Source organism: Melanerpes formicivorus, unplaced genomic scaffold (genome assembly GCF_026170545.1).
Source record: "Melanerpes formicivorus ecotype bairdi unplaced genomic scaffold, bMelFor1.0.p_v2 SCAF_129, whole genome shotgun sequence".
Classification (NCBI taxonomy): domain Eukaryota; kingdom Metazoa; phylum Chordata; class Aves; order Piciformes; family Picidae; genus Melanerpes; species Melanerpes formicivorus.
The window spans coordinates 904932-930806 of NW_027142481.1; the positions used below are offsets into that span (position 1 = coordinate 904932).

Genomic DNA, 25875 nt, shown 5'->3' on the forward strand with positions numbered 1-25875 from the left:
TGTTCCCATAAATAGCAGCTGTGCACAGGCAGAGTGTTTGGCAGCCTAGCAACCTGCCAGCTCCATCCTCGCAGGGCTCTTTAACCCCCCCTCTATCCCATCTCTCCCCCTTCCCCTCCTCTGCTTCTCTCTGATGTGCTTACTCCTTGTTTTCTTCCCCCCCCCCCCCCACCTTCTCTTGCTGATTGTTCCCTCTTCTGAATGTTTCTCCCACTGCTCCAGCAGCATTTTGCTTGGGCTGTACTGTGTCAGTGAAGTCGTGCCCCCCAGGGGAGGGATTGCCTGTCCCCCTCAAGGGAGGGATGGCCTGCCCCCCAGGGGAAGGATGGTCTGCCCCCCAGGGGAGGGATAGCCTGCCCCCCTGGGGAAGGATGGTCTGCCCCCCAAGGGAGGGATTGCCTGTCCCCCCCAGGGGAAGGATGGCCTGCCCCCCATGGGGAAGGATGGCCTGCCCCCCAGGGGAGGGATGGCCTGTCCCCCAGGGGAGGGATGGCCTGCCCCCCAGGTGAAGGATGGCCTGTCCCCCAGGGGGAGGATTTCACACCAGTTTACTCCAGCAGTGTCTGGTTTGTGAGTTCCACAGCTTGCAGGGAGAGTCTTGGAGAGAACAGAAGTAAAAGATGTGGAAATCCTGTGTTTGAAAGTGATTCTGCCTTGAAGTCTGGAGAAGGATTAGGGAGATGGAAGGAGGAGAGGATAGGGATAGGATAGGATAGGATAGGATAGGATAGGATAGGATAGGATAGGATAGGATAGGATAGGATAGGGATAGGGATAGGATGGGATAGGATAGGATAGGATAGGATAGGATAGGATAGGATAGGATAGGATAGGATAGGATAGGATAGGATAGGATAGGATAGGATAGGGTAGGATAGGATAGGATAGGATAGGGTAGGATAGGATAGGATAGGATAGGGTAGGATAGGATTAACCAGGTTGGAAGAGACCTTTGAGATCATCGAGCCAAACCTATCACCCAGCACCATCTGATCAACTCAACCATGGCACCAAGGGCCTCATCCAGGCTCTTCCCAAACACCTCCAGGGATGGGGACTCCACCACCTCCCTGGGCAGCACATTCCAGTGGCCAATTACTCTTTCTGTGAAGAAAGAGGAAAAAAGGGTGTAAAAATCCTGTGTTTGAAAGCAATTCTGCTTTGAAGTCTGGAGAAGGATTAGGGAGATGCAAGGAGCCTACTTAAAGCCTGGATTTAATCCTCCTCCTTTGAAGCAGATCCTGCTTTACCCTCCAGTCCAAGGCAGGTCTCAGGGCTTGGTGTGTGAGCTGTGTGGAGCTCAGAGCTCCTGGCACAGGTCATAGAATCATGGGATCAATAAGAGACCTCAAGGATCATCAAGTCCAGCCTGCCACCCAAGACCTGCTGACTGTTAAACCATGGCACTGAGTGCCTCATCCAGTCTCTTCCTAAACACCTCCAGGGATGGGGACTCCACCACCTCCCTGGGCAGCTCATTCCAGTGGCCAATTCCTCTTGCTGGGAAGAACTTTCTCCTTACATCCAGCCTAAACTTCCCCTGGCACAGCTTGAGACTGTGTCCTCTTGTTCTGGTGCTGGTTGCCTGGGAGAAGAGCCCAACCCCCAGCTGGCTACAACCTCCCTGCAGGGAGTTGGAGAGAGCAATGAGGTCTCCCCTGAGCCTCCTCTTCCTTGCACTTAGGTCTCAGACTTGTCATGGACCTGCAGCAAGCCCTAAAGCTGCCTGCAGAGCTTTGGGTCCTAGCTGGGATGGCAGCTGGAGCTGGGGACATTTGGTTTGTATTCAGTGAGGGTGGCAGAGGGCCCTGGTTGGTGCTGCTGTGATCAAGGATCCAGCTGGTGAGGTGATGAGATCAGAGCCACCTGGGACTTCTCTACAGCTGTGGGCACCCTCCTGGCTGCTGTGGGCACCCTCCTGGCTGCTGTGGGCACCTGGGCTGGTGTAGCTGAGCACAGCTCTGGACATGTCTGTGGCTTGCTGTAGAAGAAGGTGCAGGGGCTGTGTTCCCAGGGGATTGTCCTGTAGCCTTTCTGTTCAGATAAATGGGAGAAAAGGGGAGCTGGCCAAAGCTGAAGCTGCTGGAATCATTGCTTGGAGCAGTGGTTCAAAGCCAACCACAGCCAGCTGAAGTCCTCCACAGCTAGGTAAACCCAGGGCTAGCCCTGGCTCCTGGGAGCCACAGGCATCACTGCTCTGCTTTACCCTACTCTGCTGAGACCCCCACCTGGAGCACTGTGTCCAGTTCTGGAGCCTCTGTGCCAGGAAGGCTGTGGAGGGGCTGGAAGGTGTCCAGAGCAGGGCCAGGAGGAGGAGCAGAGGGCTGGAGCTGCTCTGCTGTGAGCACAGCCTGAGAGAGTTGGGCTTGTGCAGGCTGGAGAGGAGAAGGCTCCCAGGAGACCTTCTGGTGGCCTTGCAGGATCTGCAGGGGGCTGCAAGCAAGCTGGGGAGGGACTTTGGAGGGGGTGAGGGAGGGCTAGGAGTGGGGGGGCTGGAGCAGAAGTAGAAGTGGGGAGCTGGAGCTTGGCTGTGAGGAAGAAGTTGTTGTGCAGGAGGGTGGTGAGAGCCTGGCCCAGGCTGCCCAGGGAGGTGGTGGAAGCCTCCTGGCTGGAGGTGTTTGCAGCCAGGCTGGAGGTGGCTGTGAGCAAGCTGCTGTGGTGTGAGGTGTCCCTGCCCATGGCAGGGGGCTGGGGCTGGCTGAGCCTGGAGCTCCCTTCCAGCCCTGACAATGCTCTGATTCCATGGCACAGGGCATTCCACACCATCCTAGGGGCTGAAGAAATAATTCATCTCTTGATCTGAGTAATTCCTCAAGAGAAGGATTTTAGAGTAGGAGAAGAAGGAGTGAAGGTTCAGGAGGTCCCTGCAGAGCTGTGGAGCTCGTGGCCATGAGCTGTCACAGCATCCAGAAGGTGCAGAGGTGTGTGGGGCTGACAAGTGCCTCATGCCATGGCTGTCTCCATTAACAGAGCAGCTCTGAACTCTCACACTGAGCATGGTCACCAGAGCTGAGGCTGAGGAGCCGCTCTGGGGTCTGTGTGTGGCAGAAGAACCCTGCTGCAGGCGTGAGATGTCCTGCAGAGCCATGGAGTCAGCACTGGGATGTGTTCCCAGCCCAGTGGCACACTTAGCTCCATGCCAGGCAGGTGGCTCCCTGCCAGCAGCTCACTGAAGCAGACATTCCACACTGCCTTCAGCCCATCAGTGAGGCACAACTGAGCCCCCAGGCAGAAAACAGCTTGACAGGCTCTGCCTCTTCCCCCTCTGGCTGCAGTGTGAGGCCGTGGTGGCACAGCGCTGGCTTGCTGTGAGCAGCACCAGGAATGCCAGCCTTAAACCTGGATTCACTGCCTGCCCTGTGGCCTCCCCCATCTCAGGGCTCTCCAGTCAGCTTTTGCTGCTCTCTTAACTCTTGGCTTTTCATTTTTCTAACTCTCAGAGTCCTCACTCTGCTCCCTTTATTCATTGTCCTTTACCTTGGCATGACAACAACCTTCTGTCAGGTGGCTTCGGAGCTCCTGCTCAGCCTGGCAGCATTCCCTTGCTCAGGCTCTCCTTTTAGCTGCTGGCCCTGCCTGCACAGCAGCTCTCTGTGCTCTGTCTCCAGGCTTGTGACTTGGGAGTCCTCCCCCAGCCCTTTTCTAGCTCCATCTTCCTTTCCCCTCGAGCAGCTCTCATGTGCCAAGCAAGCAGCCCTCTCTGTGCAGCGAGCACTGTGGCCAGCTTGGCTCCCTGGTGAGGACAGCACCATGGCAATGCTTCTTGACTACAGCCCAGGAGGTTCCCCCTCAACATGAGGAGGAACTTCTTCACTGGGAGGCTCACAGAGCCTTGGAGCAGCCTGCCCAGAGAGGTTGTGGAGTCTCCTTCCCTGGAGAGAGACTTTCCAGCCCCATCTGGATGTGTTCCTCTGTGACCTGTGCTGGATTCTATGGTCCTGCTCTGGCAGATGGGTTGGATTTGATGATCTCCAGAGGTCCCTAACGTCCTGTGAGCCTGTGACATGCCCACCTGGGCACCTTGGGGGAAATGGGGATGCTGCCAGCTTGCTGTTCTTCCTTCCCACCTCTCGTCAGTGGCTGATGCCGACCTCCTCTGCCACCCTCCGGCGCAGCCTTCTCCCGAGCTGCGCTCCTGCCAGCCCTGCAGCACTGCCTGAGGGCAGGAGAAGCTCCATGTTACTGCTCCTCGATGGGGTGGCCACCTGTGCTCTGAATTCAGAGCCTCTGCCCCTTGGGGTGGCCTGGGGTGGTGTGGGAAGCCAGCATGGCTAGCACAGCTCGCTGGAGGTCGCAGTGCTGCCGTTCCCTTGGGAGTGTGACCTCTCCTTTGATAAGTCAGCCCAGTGAGTGGCAGAGCTCACAAAGCAGCCAGAGGCCTGAGCTGGCTATTTTAGCAGCTTCTTTGTACAGCAGGTCCCTCACTGAACTAAAAAGAACCTTGGCCATTAACTCTGGGAGCTCCAGGTTGCTTATGGGGAATTTTCCTTGGGGTTTTTGTTCCTCCTTTCCTCTGCACTGACTATGCTGCTTCCATAGAATCATTCAGGTTGGAGATGACCCTTGAGGTCATCAGGTCCAACCAGTAACCCTGAGGTTTAACCCTGAGATCATCAGGCCCAACCATTACCAAGTTCTACCAAGTTCACCACTAAACCATATGGCTGAGTGCCACATCTAAGTGACCTTCAAACACCTCCAGGGATGGTGACTCAACCACCTCCCTGAGCAGCCTGTTGCAATGCTTGGGCAATCCCAAGCACTGATCCAGGCTGGGCAGGGTCTGGCTTGAGAGCAGCCCTGGAGAAAAGGCCTTGGGGGTGCTGGGGGAGGAGAAGCTCAGCAGGAGCCAGCAGGGAGCACTTGCAGCCCAGAGAGCCAAGCAGAGCCTGGGCTGCAGCAAGAGAAGTGTGGCCAGCAGGGCCAGGGAGGGGATTCTGCCCCTCTGCTCCACTCTGCTGAGCCCACAGCTGCAGCTCTGGGGCCAGCTCTGGAGCCTCTGTGGCAGGAAGGCTGTGGAGGGGCTGGAAGGTGTCCAGAGCAGGGCCAGGAGGAGGAGCAGAGGGCTGGAGCTGCTCTGCTGTGAGCACAGCCTGAGAGAGTTGGGCTTGTGCAGGCTGGAGAGGAGAAGGCTCCCAGGAGACCTTCTGGTGGCCTTGCAGGATCTGCAGGGGGCTGCAAGCAAGCTGGGGAGGGACTTTGGAGGGGGTGAGGGAGGGCTAGGAGTGGGGGGGCTGGAGCAGAAGTAGAAGTGGGGAGCTGGAGCTTGGCTGTGAGGAAGAAGTTGTTGGGCAGGAGGGTGGTGAGAGCCTGGCCCAGGCTGCCCAGGGAGGTGGTGGAAGCCTCCTGGCTGGAGGTGTTTGCAGCCAGGCTGGAGGTGGCTGTGAGCAAGCTGCTGTGGTGTGAGGTGTCCCTGCCCATGGCAGGGGGCTGGGGCTGGCTGAGCCTGGAGCTCCCTTCCAGCCCTGACAGCTCTGTGGTTCTGTGATTCTTTCAGTGATCTTTCACTTAGAATCCTCAGAAGGAAGGAGGAGAAATCTGGCTGTGAATGCCTTCCTAGCACCCCCTGGGCAGGGGGGGTGGGAAGTGGAATGATGTGGCCCCCCAGAGCAGAGCTGGGCTGGGAGCCTCCTGTGTCTGCCCTGCCTCCTCTTCTGAGCCACCCTGCAGGCAGTGGCAGGGAGGGGCAGGGATAATCATCACATCAAAAGCAAGCAGAGGTAATGGCAGCTGGCCCCTGGCACACCTTGTGTTCTGTTTTTCTGTCTTGCAGCATATTTGTGTTTCCTGATGACAGCCCTGGGGGTGACAGCCGGTGCCCATCGCCTGTGGAGCCACCGCTCCTACAAAGCCAAGCTGCCTTTGCGGATCTTCCTGGCTGTAGCTAACTCCATGGCTTTCCAGGTGGGCTTGGGGTTCCCTCTCCTGCTTCTTGGCCTCCAGGCAGCTGTTCTGTCTCGTGCACGGGTCCCCTCAGCTTAGAGACAGGGAAGAGAAACAAAAACACAGTGGCAAGAAGTCTTTGCTGCTGATGCCCTGCTGGCTCGGGGCACGCAGAGTCCCTCTCACTGCCCATCCAGCTGGGGAGTGGTGGAGTGGAATGGAATGGAATGGGATGGGATGGAATGGAATGGAATGGAATGGAATGGAATAGAATTAGAATAGATTAGATTAGATTAGATTAGATTAGAATAGAATAGAATAGAATAGAATAGAATAGAATGGAGTGGAGTGGAGTGGAGTGGAATGGAATGGAATAGAATAGAATAGAATGGAGTGGAGTGGAGTGGAGTGGAGTGGAGTGGAGTGGAGTGGAATGGAATGGAATGGAATAGAATAGAATAGAATAGAATAGAATAGAATAGAATAGAATAGAATAGAATAGAATAGAATGGAATGGAATGGAATGGAATGGAATGGAATGGAATGGAATGGAATAGAATTAACCAGGTTGGAAAAGACCTTTGAGATCATCAAGTCCAACCTATCACCCAGCACCATCTAATCAACTAAACCATGGCACCAAGTGCCACATCCAATACCCTCCTGAACACCTCCAGGGATGGGGACTCCACCACCTCCCTAGGGAGCACATCCCAGCAGCCAGTTCCTCTTGCTGGGAAGAACTTTCTCCTCCCCTCCAGCCTAAACCTCCCCTGGCACAGCTTGAGACTGTGTCCTCTTGTTCTGGTGCTGGGTGCCTGGGAGAAGAGACCAACCCCTACCTGGCTACAACCTCCCTTCAGGTAGTTGGAGAGAGCAAGAAGGTCTCCTCTGAGCCTCCTCTTCTCCAGGCTAAGCAACCCCAGCTCCCTCAGCCTCTCCTCACAGGGCTGTGCCCCAGACCCCTCCCCAGCTTTGTTGCCCTTCTCTGGACACCTTCCAGCAGCTCAACCTCTCTCCTAACCTGAGGAGCCCAGAACTGGACACAGGACTCAAGCTGTGGCCTAAGCAGTGCTGAGCACAGGGCACAAGGACCTCCCTGCTCCTGCTGGCCGCACTAAGCAGCCACTAATTAAGGACCAAGCTGCATGTGCTTGGCTCAGGGCCCTCAGCACCCTGTCAGCAGCCTGTCTGTGGCACAGATCAGGCCTCACCCTTCACAGGACAAGGTGGAGACCGGCTGTCAGGGCCCACTGGATGCAGATATGGCAGAGCAGCTTTGGATGGGGCAGGCAGCTGCAGGTTTGGATGTGCCCCGAAAGGAGAGCAGGCATCTTCTCACAGTCCCAGTCTGGCCCTGCCTCTGTCCTCTGTCACCAGGGAGGTTCAGATGTGTTTGCAAGGCAGCCTGTTCCTAGCTCTGTGCTTCCTGATAGTCAGCCTCAGACCTCAGGGATCTTTGTGTAACACCCAGCTGGCGACAGGAGTTAGCCCCAAGCCGGCAGCTTCTCGGTGTGACTTCAGTTCCTCCTTTGGCTGCTCAGAGCAGGGAGAGGAGCCTGTGCTGGGATGGAGCTTCCTGAGCTGGGTCTTTGCCTCTTTGTTCCATCCTTTATGGAGGTGATGGGAGCCAAGGAGAACCATCGGGAAGAAGAGACCCACCCCCACCTCACGACAACCTCCCGTACGGGAGGTTGTCGTGAGGTGGGGGTGGGTCTCTTCTTCCCAGCTGGCTTCTTCTAAGTGGGGAAACTCCCTTTGGGCTTTTGGGGGGTGGGGGGGGTTTGTCTTGCAGAATGACATCTATGAGTGGAGCAGGGACCACCGGGTGCACCACAAGTACTCGGAGACGGACGCCGACCCCCACAACGCCCGGCGCGGCTTCTTCTTCGCCCACGTGGGGTGGCTCTTTGTGCGCAAGCACCGCGAGGTCATCGAGAAGGGCAGCAAGCTGGACTTCTCTGACCTGCTGGAGGACCCTGTGGTCAGGTTCCAGAGGAAGTAAGTGGCTTGGAAGGGAGCCTTAGAGGGGAAAGGGTCTCCACCCGGGGATGCCAGGATGGAGCGGGGCCGGAGGAGGGGCAGGAGGATGGGGCTGAGGGAGCTGGGGGTGCGCAGCCCGGAGAAGAGGAGGCTGCAGGGTGACCTCAGAGCGGCCTTGGAGAACCTGAAGGGGCTTCAGGAGAGCTGAGGAGGGACTTTGGACAAGGGCTGGGAGTGCCAGGATGAGGGGCAATGGTTGTGAGCTGGGAGAGGGGAGATTGTCCTTTTTACACCCAGTGGTGATTGCTTTACATTCTGTCACCTTCTGCTCAAGAATCTGTGGGAGATTTAAAAGGCACAGCCTGAAACTAGAATCATAGGGTCATACAAGCACAGAATCACAGAATGAACCAGGCTGGAAAAGACCTCAGAGATCATCAAGTCCAACCTATGGCCTAATCCCTAACACCTCCAGACAACTAAACCATGGCTCCAAGTGCCACATCCAAGCCCCTCTTGAACACCTCCAGGGATGGGGACTCCACCACCTCCCTGGGCAGCTCATCCCAGCAGCCAATTCCTCTTGCTGGGAAGAACCTTGTCCTCACCTCCAGCCTAAACTTCCCTGGCACAGCTTGAGACTGTGTCCTCTTGTTCTGGTGCTGGGGGCCTGGGAGAAGAGCCCAACCCCCAGCTGGCTCCAACCTCCCTGCAGGGAGTTGGAGAGAGCAAGAAGATCTCCCCTGAGCCTCCTCTTCTGCAGGCTAAGCAACCCCAGCTCCCTCAGCCTCTCCTCACAGGGCTGTGCCCCAGACCCCTCCCCAGCTTTGTTGCCCTTCTCTGGACACCTTCCAGCAGCTCAACCTCTTTCCTAACCTCAGGAGCCCAGAACTGGACACAGGACTCAATCTGTGGCCTCAGCAGTGCTGAGCACAAGGCACAAGGACTTCCCTGCTCCTGCTGGCCACACTCTTCCTGACCCAGGCCAGGATGCCCTTGGCCTTCTTTGCCCCCTGGGCATACTGCTGGCTCCTGTTCAGCTACTCTCCACCAGAAGAGACCAACCCCCACCTGGCTACAACCTCCCTGCAGGGAGTTGGAGAGAGCAAGAAGGTCTCCCCTGAGCCTCCTCTTCTCCAGGCTAAGCAACCCCAGCTCCCTCAGCCTCTCCTCATAGGGCTGCCACATCTTCTCTTGCTGAAGCCACTGGCTACAGCAGAGGTCTTGTCCCACACAGGGCAGTGGCACTCCCAGCCAACTTTATCAAGTGCTCTTGTGACAAACTCCTCAGCAGTCTTACTTAGAATCATAGTATCAGTCAGAATTGGAAGGCACCACAAGGATCATCCAGTGCCAACCCCCCTGCCATGGGCAGGGACAACCCACACTAGAGCAGGCTGCCCAGAGCCTCATCCAGCCTGGGCTTAAACACCTCCAGGGACAGGGCCCCAACCACCTCCCTGCACAACCCATTCCAGGGCTTCACCACTCTCATGGGGAAGAACTTCCTCCTCCCCTCCAGCCTGAATCTCCCCACCTCCAGCTTCATTCCATTCCCCCTAGTCCTATCACTGCCTGAGATCCTGAGCAGTCCCTCCCCAGCCTTCCTGTAGCCCCCTTCAGATCCTGGAAGGCCACAATGAGGTCACCTGGGAGCCTTCTCTTCTCCAGACTGTACAGCCCCAACTCCTTCAGTCTGTCCTCACAGGAGAGGTGCTCCAGCCCTCTGCTCATCCTCATGGCCCTTCTCTGGACACCTTCCAGCACCTCCACATCCCTCTTGTCACAGGGGCTCCAGAACTGGAGGCAGTACTCCAGGTGGGGTCTCCCCAGAGCTGAGCAGAGGGGGAGGATCACCTCCCTTGCCCTGCTGGCCACACTTCTCCTGCTGCAGCCCAGGCTCTGGTTGGCTTTCTGGGCTGCAAGTGCACACTGAGAGCTCCTGGTGAGCTTCTCCTCCCCCAGCACCCCCAAGGCTCTCTCCTCAGGGCTGCTTTCCAGCCAGTCCCTGCCCAGCCTGGATTTGTGCCTGGGATTGCCTCCACCCAGCTGCAGGACCCTGCACTTGGTCTTGTTGAACCTCCTGAGGTTGGCTTGTGCCCATCTCTCCAGCCTGTCCAGGTCCCTCTGGATGGATCCCTTCCCTCCAGCCTGTCTGCTGCACCACACAGCTTGGTGTCATCAGCAAACCTGCTGAGGGTGCACTCAGTGCCACTGTCCATGGCACCCACAGAGATGTTGAACAAGCCTGGTCCCAGGGCTGATCCCTGAGGGACTCTGCTTGTCCCTGGCCTCCACTGGGACATGGAGCCACTGACAGCCACTCTTTGGGTGCAGCCATCAAGCCAGTTCCTTATCCATCTAGTGGTCACCCATCACACCCATGTGTCACCAGCCTGCAGACCAGGATGTGGTGTGGGACAGTGTGGAAGGCTTTGCTCAGCTCCAGGCAAATCACATCAGCTGCTCTCCCCTCAGCTATTGATGTTGTCACCTGCTCATAGAAGGCCACCAGGTTGCTCAGGCAGGATTTGCCCTTGGCAAAGCCATGCTGACTGTTCCCAATCACCTCTTCACTTTTCTTCTGAGCCAGTAGTGCCTCCAGGAGGATCTGCTCCCTGATCTTTCCAGGCACCCCTCAGGCTGTCCCTCCATGCCCTTGTCATTCCCATCAGGGTATTGAGAGTGCAGCTCCAGCAGTGCTAGCTGGAGAGAAGGAGGCACAGCCTGAAACCGCCACATGCCCTCCCTCCCCGCCGCAGGTACTACAAGAGCTCAGTGGTGCTGATGTGCTTCGTGGTCCCCACCGTGGTGCCGTGGTGCCTGTGGGGCGAGAGCCTGTGGAACGCCTACTTCCTGGCCTCCATCCTGAGGTACACCATCTCCCTCAACGTCACCTGGCTGGTCAACAGCGCTGCCCACATGTACGGCACCCGCCCCTACGACAGGCACATCAACCCCAGGCAGAACACCTTGGTCACCCTGGGAGCCATCGGTAAGTGCTGCAGCCCTGGGCGACCCTGCCGGCCACCTGCCCCTCCTCTTCCGCTGGGCTGGCTTGGAAATGCCTCCCCCACCCCCTCACCCCCAACAGAAAACTGCCAGGCCAGCTCAGTTAGAGTCATTGGGTTGTGAGGGTTGGAAGAGACCTCAGTGGAAGGGACCTCAAGGATCAGCCAGGGAGAAAGCAAATGAAGCTGCATTCACAAGCAGTACAGTCTAACATATGGAAGGGATTGAATGGGTGCAAAATAGAATCACTGAGTTGTTAAGGTTGGAAAGGACCTCAAGGATGATCCAGGGAGAAAGCAAATGAAGCTGTATTCACAAGCAGAACTATAATCTGACATAAGAAATGGATTAAATGGGTACAAAATAGAATCATTGAGTTGTTAGGGTTGGAAGGCACCTCAAGGATCAGCCAGGTAGAAAGCAAATGGACCTGTATTTATCAGCTGTATTTATAAGCAGAACTACAGTCTAACATATGGAATGGATTGGATGGGTGCAAAATAGAATCATTGAGTTGGTAGGGTTGGAAGGGACCTCAAGGATCAGCCAGGTAGAAAGCAAATGAAGCTGCATTCACAAGCAGAACTACAGTCTATCATATGGAATGGATTGGATGGGTGCAAAATAGAATCATTGAGTTGGTAGGGTTGGAAGGGACCTCAAGGATCAGCCAGGTAGAAAGCAAATGAAGCTGTATTTATCAGCTGTATTTATAAGCAGAACTACAGTCTAACATATGGAATGGATTGGATGGGTGCAAAATAGAATCACTGAGTTGGTAGGGTTGGAAAGGACCTCAAGGATCAGCCAGGGAGAAAGCAAATGAAGCTGCATTCACAAGCAGAACTACAGTCTAACATATGGAATGGATTAAATGGGTACAAAATAGAATCAATGAGTTGTTAGGGTTGGAAGGGACCTCAAGGATCAGCTAGTTGGAAAGCAAATGAAGCTGTATTTATAAGCTGTATTTACAAGCAGAACTACAGTCTAACATATGGAATGGATTGGATGGGTGCAAAATAGAATCATTGAGTTGGTAGGGTTGGAAGGGACCTCAAGGATCAGCCAGGTAGAAAGCAAATGAACCTGTATTTATCAGCTGTATTTATAAGCAGAACTACAGTCTAACATATGGAATGGATTGGATGGGTACAAAATAGAATCATTGAGTTGGTAGGGTTGGAAGGGACCTCAAGGATCAGCCAGGTAGAAAGCAAATGAAGCTGCATTCACAAGCAGAACTACAGTCTATCATATGGAATGGATTGGATGGGTGCAAAATAGAATCATTGAGTTGGTAGGGTTGGAAGGGACCTCAAGGATCAGCCAGGTAGAAAGCAAATGAAGCTGCATTCACAAGCAGAACTACAGTCTAACATATGGAATGGATTAAATGGGTACAAAATAGAATCAATGAGTTGTTAGGGTTGGAAGGGACCTCAAGGATCAGCTAGTTGGAAAGCAAATGAAGCTGTATTTATAAGCTGTATTTACAAGCAGAACTACAGTCTAACATATGGAATGGATTGGATGGGTGCAAAATAGAATCATTGAGTTGGTAGGGTTGGAAGGGACCTCAAGGATCAGCCAGGTAGAAAGCAAATGAACCTGTATTTATCAGCTGTATTTATAAGCAGAACTACAGTCTAACATATGGAATGGATTGGATGGGTACAAAATAGAATCACTGAGTTGGTAGGGTTGGAAAGGACCTCAAGGATGATCCAGGGAGAAAGCAAATGAAGCTGTATTCACAAGCAGAACTACAGTCTAACATATGGAATGGATTGGATGGGTACAAAATAGAATCACTGAGTTGTTAAGGTTGGAAAGGACCTCAAGGATCAGCTAGTTGGAAAGCAAATGAAGCTGTATTTATAAGCTGTATTCACAAGCAGAACTACAGTCTAACATATGGAGTGGATTGGATGGGTAGAAACTAGAATCACTGAGTTGTTAGGGTTGGAAGGGACCTCAAGGATCAGCTAGTTGGAAAGCAAATGAAGCTGTATTTATAAGCAGAACTACAGTCTAACATATGGAATGGATTGAATGGATACAAAATAGAACCATTGAGTTGTTAGGGTTGGAAAGGACCTCAAGGATGATCCAGGGAGAAAGCAAATGAAGCTGTATTCACAAGCAGAACTACAGTCTAACATATGGAATGGATTGAATATGGAATGGATTGAAGGGTCCTCAAGGCTCATCCAGTTCCAGCCCCCCTGCCATGGGCAGGGACACCTCACACTACAGCAGGTTGCTCACAGCCACATCCAGCCTGTTAGTATCTCTCAGCCTGAGGAAGAGAGAAAGAAGCTAAGTTATTTACCAAACTAATTCTTGTGGCAGATGAGTCTCCCCTGGGCATTGTTTAGAGCTTACCATTATTTTCCTTTTCACACCCAATAGTGTTTTATTTACATTTTACTACTTTCTGTTCAAGATCTGTGGAACATTTTAAAGGCATTGCCTCAAACTACCACAGGACTTTTGCCAAGGGCTGGGAGTGACAGGATGAGGAACAACGGCTTGATCAGAGGGCTGCAGAACCACCCCTGGGGGTACAGGCTGGGAGAGTTCAGCCTGGAGAAGTGAAGGCTGCAGGGAGACCTCAGACCAGCCTTCCAGCACCTGAAGGGGCTCCAGGAGAGCTGGGGAGGGACTTTGGACAAGGGCTGGGAGTGCCAGGCTGAGGAACAATGGCTTTGAGCTGGGAGAGGAGAGATTGAGAGTGGAGATGAGGAAGAAATTGTTGGGAGTGAGGCTGGGGAGACTCTGGCACAGGTTGCCCAGGGAGGCTGTGGCTGCCTCCTCCAAGGTCTTGAACAGCCTGGGCTGGTGGGAGGTGTCCCTGCCCATGGCAGGGGGGTTGGAACTGGATGATCATCAAGGTCCCTTCCAACCCAACCCACTCCATGGTTCCATGTCCCACCCATCTGCCTTCCTACATCCCTGAGCTTGCCGACTGCGTGGTCTTTAAGCTGCCTCTCTGTTTTTTCAGGTGAAGGTTTTCACAACTACCACCACACCTTCCCATTTGACTACTCAGCCAGCGAGCTGGGCATGGCATTCAACCCCACCACCTGGTTCATTGACTTCATGTTTTGGTTGGGGTTGGTCACCGACCGCAAGCAGGCTCCCAAGGAGATGATCCAGGCCCGCAAGGAAAGGACTGGAGATGGCAGCGCTTGAAGAGCTCCAGCAGCGCTTGAAGAGCTCCAGCAGCGCCCTGGGAGGGTGTGCTGCACCCCTCTGCCTGTGCTGGCTTCCTTCTCCTCTGGGTAAAAGTGACTTTGTTCAGATCAGCTGGGCTGAATGAGTCGTGTCCCCCCCCCAAGGAACAAATTCAGCCCCAGCTTGTTTTGTTTTGTTCTGTTTGTTCTTTCCTTATTAGCTGTCTTCTGTCCAGACTTCAGCCTACTCAGTGTACAGATGTTCTCTATGATTTGATATTCTAGTGAAACAGGAGAGAGGTTTGAGTTTAGTCCCTGTAGTTCATGTCTGAAATACTTTTGTGAGTTGCTTGTTGATGGCAAACGCTGGCGGCTCGCAGGAGCCAGCCAGGAGAGGTTTAGTTCTGCTGTTAACCAAATCAGCTTTGGAGGCGCATCACAGAGGGGATGGGACAGGGCCCAGCGTGCTGGTTCACCTCCAGACAGGAAGGACAGGAGCAGCACTGATGGAAACCAGGACATCCAAGAGGAAAAAGGGGCCTCAGCTGAGTGAGACACCAGGCTGTAAACCTTCTTTCCTCTTCCCCTGCCAGCCAGCCAGCCCACGGCGCTGCTCTCTGTGCTAGATGTGAAAGCCCCTTGGTTGCTGAGCAGGCTTTGTGTCGAGGGTCAGGCTCGATCCAGGCCCAAGCTCCAGCTGATGCAGTGCTGGGCTGCTTCCCTTCTTGCATACACATTGTGGTTTGTCAAGGTCTAGAGCTCAGCCACGTCTCAAAAGCCAAATGAAGCTTTGGTTTAGCCGTTTGGAAGCCTGAGTTGTGTTCCAGTCGCTCATGGCCATTGCTGCATGCATATTTTTAGCTCCTTTTGCACAAGAGGCCTCTTCATTTCTTTTTCTGCCTTGGATTAATAACATTAAAAAGAAAAAAGGAAAAACAAACAAAAAAAAAAGAGCTTTATTTCAGTGAGAGTCTCTACTAAGATTTCAGCTGCATGCAACATCCATTGGTTTCTGAGCAAAACAGAAAGGCAGTTCTGTAGGTTCTGAATTTTATCAGTTGCCTTGTTTAAAAAAAATAAGAAGAAAAAAAATCAAACCAAAGGGGAAAACAAAGGGAGGGAAAAAAGGGGGGGAAAAGAAGAAGAAAATTGAAGAAAAAAAGGGGGAAAGGAGAAAAGGGAGGAAAAAAAGGGGGGAAAAGGGGAAAAAAAAAGAAGAAAAAAATGAAGAAAAAAGGGGGGGAAAGGAGAAAAGGGGGGAAAAGGGAGGAAAAAAAGGGGGGGGAGGAGGAAAGGGGGGAAAAGGGGAGGAAAAAAGGGGGGAAAAGGAGAAAAGGGGGAAAAGGAGAAAAGGGAAAGGGAGGAAAAAAGGGGGGGAAAGGAGAAAAGGGGGAAAAGGAGAAAAGGGAAAGGGAGGAAAAAAGGGGGGGAAAGGAGAAAAGGGGGAAAAAAGGGGAAAGGGGAAAAAAGAGAAATAAAGGAAAAAAGAGAAAAGGGGAAAGAAAAATTAGAGGATAAAAGAGAAAAGGGGAAAGAAGAAAAAAGGGGGGAAAGAGAAAAGGGAAAATAAAAAGGGGGGAAAGAGAAAAAGGGAAAAAGAAAAGGGGGGGAAAAGGGGGAAAGAGAAAAGGGAAAAAGAGGAAAGGGGAAAAAGAAATAAAGGAAAAAAAGAGGAAAGGGGAAAGAAAAATTAGAGGAAAAAAGAGAAAAGGGGAAAAAGAAAAGGGGGAAAAGGGGGAAAAGAGAAAAGGAGGGGAAAGAGGAAAGAGGAAAAAGATAAAAGGGGGAAAAGAGAAATAAAGGAAAAAAGAGAAAAGGGGGGAAAGAAAAATTAGAGGAAAAAAGAGAAAAGGGGAAAAAGAGAAAAGGGGGGAAGAGAAAAGGGGGAAAGAGAAAAGGGGAAAGAGAGAAAAGGAAAAGAGAAAAGGGGAAAAAGAGGGGGGAAAGAGGGGGGAAGAGGAAAGAGGGGAAAGAGAAAAGGGGAAAAAGAAAAGGGGAAAGAGAAAAGGGGAAAGAGAAAAGGGGGAAAAGAGAAAAGAGGAAAGAGAGAAAAGGGGAAAGAGGAAAAGGAAAAGAGAAAAGGGGGAAAAAGAGAAAAGGGGGGAAGAGAAAAGGGGAAAGAGAAAAGGGGGGAAGAGAAAAGGGGGAAAAAGAGAAAAGGGGGAAAAAGAGAAAAGGGGGAAAAAGAGAAAAGGGGGAAAAAGAGAAAAGGGGGGAAAAGTGAAGGAAGAAAAGGGGGAAAAAAAGAGGGAAAGGGGAAAAAAAGAAAGAAAAGAAAGGCATGAAAGAAAGGCATCCTGTGGAGTGAATGGGGTGGGGTGGGATGTGTAAGCCCTTTAGACGTTTGCCAGTGCAGGAGGCAGGCTTTGCTCTGGCAGCACTGGAGCGCTTTGGCAGGTGCAGGGCTTGGGTTTCTCCTCTAGAGCCTTGCCCAGGAGTGGCCCACAGCCCTGATGGGCAACCCAGAGGTCTGCAGGTAACCGAGGGTCAGGCCCTAGGGGGTTCAGGGAAGATGTAGAACCGGAGGGGTGGGGTGGGGGAACCAAACCGACCAACCACCTAAAGATGAAAACGATTTCTCTGTTCTGTTCTGTTTCTTCTTTTTTTTAAATGATGCCATATGATCTACAAGAGTTGTCCTGATTCTGTCTGTCATCCAGCAGGTGTTTCTGACAGTGTTCCTTTGCCATTACTGATGTGTAAACTCTTGGAGTGGTTTCCAATAAACAGTTACCAGTCAGCCTGGCCCCTGGCTTTCTGTCTGGGAAGGTCTCCCACAGCACAGGGCTCCAGTCTTCACACAGCTGGGCTGGGGGGGTTTGCTTGGTGTGGCCAAACCACCCTCCCTGCAGCACAGCTGGGCTCCTCCTCAAGGTAAGGGAAGCACTGCCAAACAGAAGGGTGCCGGGAGATGTCACTGTGGCTTGGACAGCAGCTCTCTGAGCTGGGTTAGGAGCTGGCTGCAGGCTGAGCCCAGAGAGTGGTGGTGAATGGTGCCACAGCCAGCTGGCAGCCAGGCACCAGTGGTGTCCCCCAGGGATCAGGACTGGGCCCCAGCCTGATCAATATCTTCATTGATGATCTGGAGGAGGGGATGGAGTCCATCAGCAGTGAATGTGCAGCTGACAGCAAGCTGGGGGCAGGAGTTGATCTGCTGGAGGGTAGAGAGGCTCTGCAGAGGGACCTTGCCAGGCTGGACAGATGGGCAGAGGCCAAGGGCAGGAAACTGAACACATCTAAGTGCTCAGACCTCAGAGCAGCTTTCCAGTACCTGAAGGGCTTCAGGAGAGCTGGGAAGGGACTTTGGACAAGGGCTGGGAGTGCCAGGCTGAGGAACAATGGCTTTGAGCTGGGAGAGGAGAGATTAAGAGCGGAGATGAGGAAGAAATTGTTGAGAGTGAGGCTGGGGAGAGCCTGGCACAGGTTGCTCAGGGAGGCTGTGGCTGCCTCCTGCCTGGAGGTGTTCAAGGCCAGGCTGGATGAGGCCTTGAGCACCCTGGGGCTGGTGGGAGGTGTCCCTGCCCATGGCAGTGGGGTTGGAACTGGATGAGCTTCAAGGTTCCTTCCAAGCCAAACCATTCTGTGCTTCTGTGATTCCTTTATTCCACGTCTCACCACCACCCCCTGCAGTGCCTGCAGGAAGGAGCTGGAAGCTGTCTCAGAGAGCTGGGAGGTTCCTGCCTTGCTGATGAGGCAGCTGGCACTGGCTTCCCTCCTTCAGGCTGCTGAGAGGCAGCTGCAGGGTGGCTGGAGAGGTCATGGTGAGGTGGGGGTTAGGCTCTTCTCCCTAGTCTCAGGTTGTAGAACAAGAGGCAGTGGCCTGAAACTGTGCCAGGGGAGGGTTAGGTTGGACAGGGAGGGAAATGTCAGCTCCTGCTGGCTGCCATCATTTTGTGCAGCTTCCTGACTGCATCCCTGTGTTCCTGCAGGGGTTGTACACCTCAGGCACTTGGATACACAGCTGCCTCCTGATCTCTATCACACCTTAGATCCTTTTGGTTTCATTCTTCCTTCTGCCCTCTTATGACTTGGACTTCCTTGAGCTGATTCCTGTTGAGCACATGCTGTGAGAGGAACAAGTGGCCCTGCACAGAGGTACTGGCTGTCCCCAGCCTCTCCCTGAGGAAGTGACATTACAACAGCAGTTCCAGTGGGATTCAGAGATCCCAGGCTGTGAAACCCCTGGCAAGTTTCCCATGGCTGTGAAAAGCTGGAAGTAGAGAAGCAACATTGCTCAAGCTGCACCAGGGGAGGGGCAGGCTGGAGAGGAGGAAAAAAATTCATTGCTGCCAGAGTGGTCAGGGACTGGCAGAGGCTGCCCAGGGAGGTGGTGGAGTCCCCATGGCTGGGGGTGCTCAACCAAGGACACTTTGGGACATGGCCCCACTGCCCTTGGAGGTGTTGGGTAGAATCACAGGATCAACCAGGTTGGAATATACCTCAAAGCTCATCAACTCCAACCTGTCACCCAAGACCTCATGCCTACTAGACTATGGCACCAAGGGCCTCATCCAATCCCCTCTTGAACACCTCCAGGGATGGGGACTCCACCACCTCCCTGGGCAACACATCCCAATGGCCAATCTCTCTCTCACTGGAAAGAACTTTCTCCTCACCTCCAGCCTAAACTTCCCCTGGCACAGCTTGAGACTGTGTCCTCTTGTTCTGGTGCTGGTTGCCTGGGAGAGGAGACCAACCCCCACCTGGCTACAACCTCCCTGCAGGGAGTTGGAGAGAGCAAGAAGGTCTCCCCTGAGCCTCCTCTTCTGCAGGCTAAGCAACCCCAGCTCCCTCAGCCTCTCCTCACAGGGCTGTGCCCCAGACCCCTCCCCAGCTTTGTTGCCCTTCTCTGGACACCTTCAAATCTCTCAATGTCCTTCTTAACCTGAGGAGCCCAGAGCTGGACACAGGACTCAAGCTGTGGCCTCAGCAGTGCTGAGCACAGGGCACAAGGACTTCCCTGCTCCTGCTGGCCACACTCTTCCTGACCCAGGCCAGGATGCCCTTGGCTTTCTTGGCCCCCCTGGGCACACTGCTGGCTCATGTTTAGGCAGCTCTCAATCAGCACCCCCAGGTCCTTCTCTGCCTGGCTGCTCTCAGCCACTCTGCCCCTCGCCTGTAGCTCTGCCTGGGGTTGGTTTGGCCAATGTGCAACCCCTGGCACTTGGACTTGTTGAATGCCATCCTGTTGGCCTCTGCCCATCTGCCCAGCCTGGCAAGGTTCCTCTGCAGAGCTCTGCTCCCCTCTAACAGATCAACTTCTGCCCCCAGCTTGGTCTCCTCTGTAAATTTACTGATGATGGACTCAATCCCCTCATCCAGATCATCAATGAAGATACTAAACAGGACTTGAAGGTTGGACTTCATGTTCTTAGAGGTCTTTCCCAATGCTGAGGATACTGTGAGTGTAACCCTGGGAGGTGGCTGCCTCCCTATCTCCCTCTGCAGCCTGCACGTGCAGGGTGACTGTTGTCCTCTGGCTGGCACTGATAAGTTTCCAGGCTCAGAAACTGGCAGCCAGAGCACAGCTTTGTGGAAACAAGCCCAGAAATTGGGAGACAGAGCATGACCTTAGGGATCTCATCAAGCTATTGGGGTGGAGGCTCCCAGGAGAGAAAAAAGGCTTCTAAAAAGTCTCCTCTGCTGGGTTAGGAGCTGGCTGGAGGCTGAGCCCAGAGAGTGGTGGTGAATGGTGCCACAGCCAGCTGGCAGCCAGGCACCAGTGGTGTGCCCCAGGGATCAGGGCTGGGTCCTGTGCTCTTTGATATCTTCACTGATGATCAGGACCAGGGGATCGAGTCTATCATCAGTAAATTTGCAGCTGACAGCAAGCTGGGGGCAGGAGTTGAGCTGTTAGAGGGGAGCAGAGCTCTGCACAGGGACCTTGCCAGGCTGGGCAGGTGGGCAGAGGCCAAGGGCAGGAGATTGAACACATCCAAGTGCCAGGGGCTGCACATTGGCCACAGCAACCCCAGGCAGTGCTACAGGCTGGGAGCAGATTTGATAGCAGGTTGAACATAAGCCAGCAGTGTGCCCAGGTGGCCAAGAAGGCCAAGGGCATCCTGGCCTGCATCAGGCAGAGTGTGGCCAGCAGGAGCAGGGAAGTCCTTGTGCCCTGTGCTCAGCACTGCTTAGGCCACAGCTTGAGTCCTGTGTCCAGCTCTGGACTCCTGAGGTTAGGAAAGAGGTTGATCTGCTGGAAGGTGTCCAGAGAAGGGCAACAAAGCTGGGGAGGGGTCTGGGGCACAGCCCTGTGAGGAGAGGCTGAGGGAGCTGGGGTTGCTTAGCCTGGAGAAGAGGAGGCTCAGGGGAGACCTTCTTGCTCTCTCCAACTCCCTGCAGGGAGATTGGAGCCAGCTGGGGGTTGGTCTCTTCTTCCAGGCCCCTAGCAGCAGAACAAGAGGAGACAGTCTCAAGCTGTGCCAAGGGAGGCTTAGGCTGGAGGGGAGGAGAAAGTTCTTTCCAGAGAGAGAGAGATTGGCCATTGGGATGAGCTGCCTGGGGAGGTGGTGGAGTCCCCATCCCTGGAGGTGTTTAGGAAGAGCCTGGATGTGGTGCTTGGTGCCATGGTTGAGTTGATGAGATGGTGCTGGGTGATAGGTTGGACTTGATGATGTTCTATTCTATTCTATTCTATTCTATTCTATTCTATTCTATTCTATTCTATTCTATTCTATTCTATTCTATTCTATTCTATTCTATTCCATTCCATTCCATTCCATTCCATTCCATTCCATTCCATTCCAATGTATTCTACTCTATTCTATTCTATTCCATCCCATCCCACCCCATCCTCCCAGCACCTCTGTGAACACCCTTCCCTGGAGGGGCTCCAGCAGGCTGCTGCTGTCCCCAGGCCCTGCCCTTTCCTTCCCCCCCGCCCCCCTCATGTGTTTGTGGGTGTGATTCGGGCGAGGTCTGCCGGTGGGGCTGCCGCCAGCAGGCGTGCTGTGCTTCCCAGCACCCGGAGGGACACCATCTGCTGGGAAAGGAGCTGTGAACAAAATGTCTCAAGACGCTGAGGAGTTTACCCAAAATGAAATTGCTTCCCAGTCCCCATCTGCTTCTCTGTCTCCCTTCCAGCTTCTCCTGGTGGCAGGGGTGAAGTGACTAAGAGGGTTTTTCTGGGGAGCTTTGCTGCGGTTGTGTTTGTTTGGTTCTGGCCCAGAATCGCTGGGGCTGAGAGCTTGCCACTTCTCACCTCCTTAGCAGGAGCTTTTCTCCCTCCTTGGCTGCTGAAGGCCAGAGGTTACTGAGCTCAGAGGTCTCTCCACTCTGACATTTAAAGTGAGCTTACCTGGCTTCTGCTGCTCCTGTGGCAGGAAGCCTGGGGGCCAGGGAGGTGCTTAGAGCTGCTTGGAGCCTGCTTTTTCCCAGGCATCTGGCAGGGAGGTTGGACTGGATGATCAGTGATGGGGACTCCACCACCTCCCTGGGCAACACATCCAAATGGCCAATCTCTCGTTCTGGGAAGAACTTCCTCCTAACATCCAGCCTAAACCTCCCCTGGCACAGCTTGAGACTGTGTCCTCTTGTTCTGCTGCTGGGGGCCTGGGAGAAGAGAGCAACCCCCACCTGGCTACAACCTCCCTTCAGGGAGTTGGAGAGAGCAAGAAGGTCTCCCCTGAGCCTCCTCTTCTCCAGGCTAAGCAACCCCAGCTCCCTCAGCCTCTCCTCACAGGGCTGTGCCCCAGACCCCTCCCCAGCCTTGTGCTCCAGACCCCTCCCCAGCTTTGTTGCCCTTCTCTGGACACCTGGTTAATTTCTATTCTATTCTATTCTATTCTATTCTATTCTATTCTATTCTATTCTATTCTATTCTATTCCTATTCCTATTCCTATTCCTATTCCTATTCCTATCCTATTCTTATTCCTAGGCCTAGGCCTAGTCCAATCCTACCCTATCCTATCCTATCCTATCCTATCCTATCCTATCCTATCCTATCCTATCCTATCCTATCCTATCCTATCCTATCCTACCCTATCCTATCCTATCCTATCCTATCCTATCCTATCCTATCCTATCCTATCCTAAACTATCCTACCCTATCCTATCCTATCCTATTCCATTCCATCTTTCAAGGTCCCATCCAGCCCCTAAAATTCTATGACTCTGGCAACCCAAGGGTGACAGAGCCCTGGAGCAGGCTGCCCAGGGGGGTAGTGGAGTCTCCCTCTCTGGAGATATTCACACCCCACCTGGATGTGCTCCTGTATGATCTGCTCCAGGTGACTCTGCTCTGGCAGGATGGGATTGGACTGTGGGTGATCTCTCAAGGTCCCTTCCAGCCCCTGACATTCTGTGATTCTGATGTGGGGGTCTGTCTAGGTGAGGTGGGGGCCACAGCACCTCCTTGCCCAAGGAAAAAGCCATGCCCAGTAGTGACCTTCAGCTCCTTAGTGTATCCCTGCCATGGGGCAGCACTGGGTGCACACAGAGGGAAATTTGGCTGAGTTCTCTGACAGGCTCTTCTCCACGATGCCCAGTGCCAGCCCAAGGGGCAGTGGTGGAAGTTTGAGGTGTAGGAAGTTCCATGGGAAGAGAAGGAAGAACAGAAGGGTGACAGGGCAACAAAGCTGGGGAGGGGTTTGGGGCACAAGCCCTGTGAGGAGAGGCTGAGGGAGCTGGGGTTGCTTAGCCTGCAGAAGAGGAGGCTCAGGGGAGACCTTCTTGCTCTCTCCAACTCCCTGAAGGGAGGTCGTAGCCAGCTGGGGGTTGGTCTCTTCTCCCAGGCAACCAGCACCAGAACAAGAGGACACAGTCTCAAGCTGTGCCAGGAGAGGTTTAGGCTGAATGTTAGGAAGAAGTTCTTCCCAGAACGAGAGATTGGCCATTGGGATGTGCTGCCCAGGGAGGTGGTGGTGTCACTGTCCCTGGAGGTGTTCAAGAGGGGATTGGATGTGGCACTTGAAGCCATGGTTTAGTTAGTCCTGAGGTGTTGGGTGATAGGTTGGACTTGATGATCTTTGAGGTCTTTTCCAGCCTTATTGATTCTGTGATTCTATGACAGAACACTGGAACAGGCTGCCCAGAGGGGTAGTGGAGTCTCCCTCTCTGGAGATATTCAAACCCCACCTGGATGTGCTCCTGTGTGATCTGCTCTAGGTGACCCTGCTCTGGCAGGGGGGGGTTGGACTGTGGGTGATCTCTCAAGGTCCCTTCCAGCCCCTGACATTCTGTGAGTCTGTGATTTCGTGGGGCTGCAGAAAGCAAATGCTGCGAGGAGACATTTCATTAGCTTGGGATAAGGGAGGATTTGAAATACCAGAGCAGGAAGAATGTTATTCCAGCCCTAAAAATAGATGCCTTGGCCTTTAAAACACCGAGAAGCGAGCAGGGTGGCTGCCTTCCTGCAGTGCCACCACCGCAGAGAAACAGCCACTTTGGGGCCCAGGGGACCTGCTGGGGCCTTGCTGGCTCTGAGGACCTCTGCTTTGAGGGGCCTGTAACCCTTGGAGGGGAAGTCAAACAGAGGGAAGCTTGTCAAGGGGTGTCCTGAGGGCCACAGCAGCAGGATGAAGAATCATAGAATTGTCAGGGTTGGAAGGGACCTCAAGGCTCAGCCAGTCCCAACCCCCCTGCCATGGGCAGGGACACCTCATACCACAGCAGCTTGCTCACAGCCACCTCCAGTCTTATCATAGAATTGATAAGGTTGGAGAAGACCTCAAAGATCATCCAGTCCAACCTGTCACCCAACACCTCATGCCTACTAAACCATGGCTCCAAGTGCCACATCCAACCCCCTCTTGAGCACCTCCAGGGACGGGGACTCCACCACCTCCCTTGCTCAGCCTCTGTAAAGACAATCTATGAAACACTGACCAACTGACCTCAGCTCCCTGCTGGGGGCTGGTGTGCATTCAGGCAGGTGGCACCAGGGCAAAACATGAAGAGAAGGCTTTCAGGGAGACCTTGGAGCAGCCTTGCAGTAGCTGAAGGGGGCTACAAGAAAGCCAGAAGGGCTTTCTCCCTGGGGAGGGAGCTTTGCCAGGGGCTGGGAGTGCCAGGCTGAGGGACAGTGGCTTTCAGCTGGAGGAGGAAAGATTGAGACTGGAGATTGGGATGAAATTCTTGAGAGTGAGGGTGGGGAGACACTGGCACAGGCTGCCCAGGGAGGCTGTGGCTGTCCCCTCCCTGGAGGTGTTTGAGGCCAGGCTGGATGAGGCCTTGAGCAGCCTGGGGCTGGTAGGAGCTGTCCCTGCCCATGGCAGGGACATTTGAACTGGATGATCTTCAAGGTCCCTTCCAAGCCAAACCATTCTGTGAGTCTATGAAAACTTTGAGTGAGTGCCTCCTTATTTTGGGGTTAAGAGAACAAACAAGGTGGTCAGTAACTAACACCAGTCACAGAGCATCCTGGCAGGCAGAGAGTGGACAGAGGGGAGCAAAAATTGGTACTGCTCATGTCGACTTAATCCCACAAGGCCCAGACAGCAAACAGATCCCTTGGCCTCAGGAAGCATTCCCAAAGGGTTAGCACTGAGATGTTTGGCTGGAAAAGTTCTCTCCAAATTCCAGCCACAGGGATGCTTCCCGGGGCAATTCCACCAGCCAGGGAAAGCAGCTCAAAGAGAGCAGCCCAGCCCAGGCTGTTTCTGGGCTCTTCTGCTGCTGGGTGGCTGCTTCTTCCAGGCTTTCCAAAATGCTTAGCAAATGGGCACACCTTCCCAGGAGGACTGCAAAAGTGTGCCCACAGGGTTTGGGTGCTGAGCCCTCCTCGGTGCCTGAGGAACCTGGGGAGCAGGAGGCATCCAGAGCTGCAGGCTGGGAGGATGCTGCTGGGGAGAGGAGGAAAGGGGCTGAGGAGGAGCCAGTTTCCACCCAGTCTGAGCCCATCTGATGGCTGTGCCAGCCACAGCTCCATGGCATCCTACACAGTGCTGAGCTGGGGCACAGAGTGGTTGTAGTGGAGACTGCCAAACCCTAGCCATGCCAGAGGGGTGCTCTGGGGTGCCAGGAGGGGCTCCTCACCCTAAAAAAGACATTGAGGTGCTGGAGCAGGTCCAGAGAAGGGCAATGAAGCTGGGGAAGGGTCTGGAGAACAGAGCTGGGGAGGAGCAGCTGAGGGAGCTGGGGTCGATTTGCCGTCACTGGAGGTGTTCAGGAGGAGACTTGCTGGGGTGCTTGGTGCCATGGGTTAGCTATTTGGGTGGGTTGGATTGGTTGATGGGTTGGACAGGATGATCTTGAAGGTCTCTTCCAACCTGGTTTGGTTTATTCTAATAAAGATTAGTGTGGAGAAGAGGAGGCTGAGGGGAGACCTCATTGCTCTCTACAGCTCCCTGAGAAGAGGCTGGAGCCAGGTGGGGGTTGGTCTCTTCTCCCTCTCCCTCGTTTCAGGTGATAGAAGGAGAGAAAATGGCCTGAAATTGTGCCAGGGGAGGGTTAGGTTGGAGAGGAGGAAAATCCTCTTCATTGCAAGCGTGGTCAGGGATTGGCAGAGGCTGCCCAGAGAGGTGGCGGAGTCCCCTTGCTTGGAAGGTGTTAAGAAAGGTGTGGCCACGGCACCTGGGGACGTGGTTTGGTGGCCGCGGTGGTGCTGGGCTGGGCTGGATGACCTTAGAGAGCTCTTCCAACCCAACCCAACCCATTCTCCGGTTCCCCGATTTGGTCACGCCCCAGCGCTCGCCAAGCGGCTCCGCGGGGCCACCCCGCGGGGCCACCCCCGGCCGCCGCCAGCCGCCCAGCCGCGGCCGCAGTCCCGCCCGTCGGGGGCGGGGCGGGGCGGGGCGGGGGCGACGCCGGCCGCCTCCCCGGCCGCCTCCCCGGCCCCGGCCCGGCCTCCTCGGCCCAGCGCCCTGCCGCCGCCCGCCC

At 54.2% G+C, this 25875-nt stretch overlaps 1 protein-coding gene across 1 annotated transcript in view; it reads left to right on the forward strand.

The window, feature by feature from the left end:
* Positions 1-15065, forward strand: part of SCD5 (stearoyl-CoA desaturase 5) — a 34166-nt gene extending 19101 nt beyond the window's left edge. Inside the window, exons 2-5 of the mRNA XM_068168039.1 lie at positions 5774-5904; positions 7679-7884; positions 10629-10861; positions 13886-15065. Of these exons, the coding sequence (XP_068024140.1) occupies positions 5774-5904; positions 7679-7884; positions 10629-10861; positions 13886-14076 (761 nt within the window). The 3' untranslated portion in view covers positions 14077-15065. The remainder of the gene's footprint in view (positions 1-5773; positions 5905-7678; positions 7885-10628; positions 10862-13885) is intronic.
* Positions 15066-25875: the final 10810 nt, after the last annotated feature.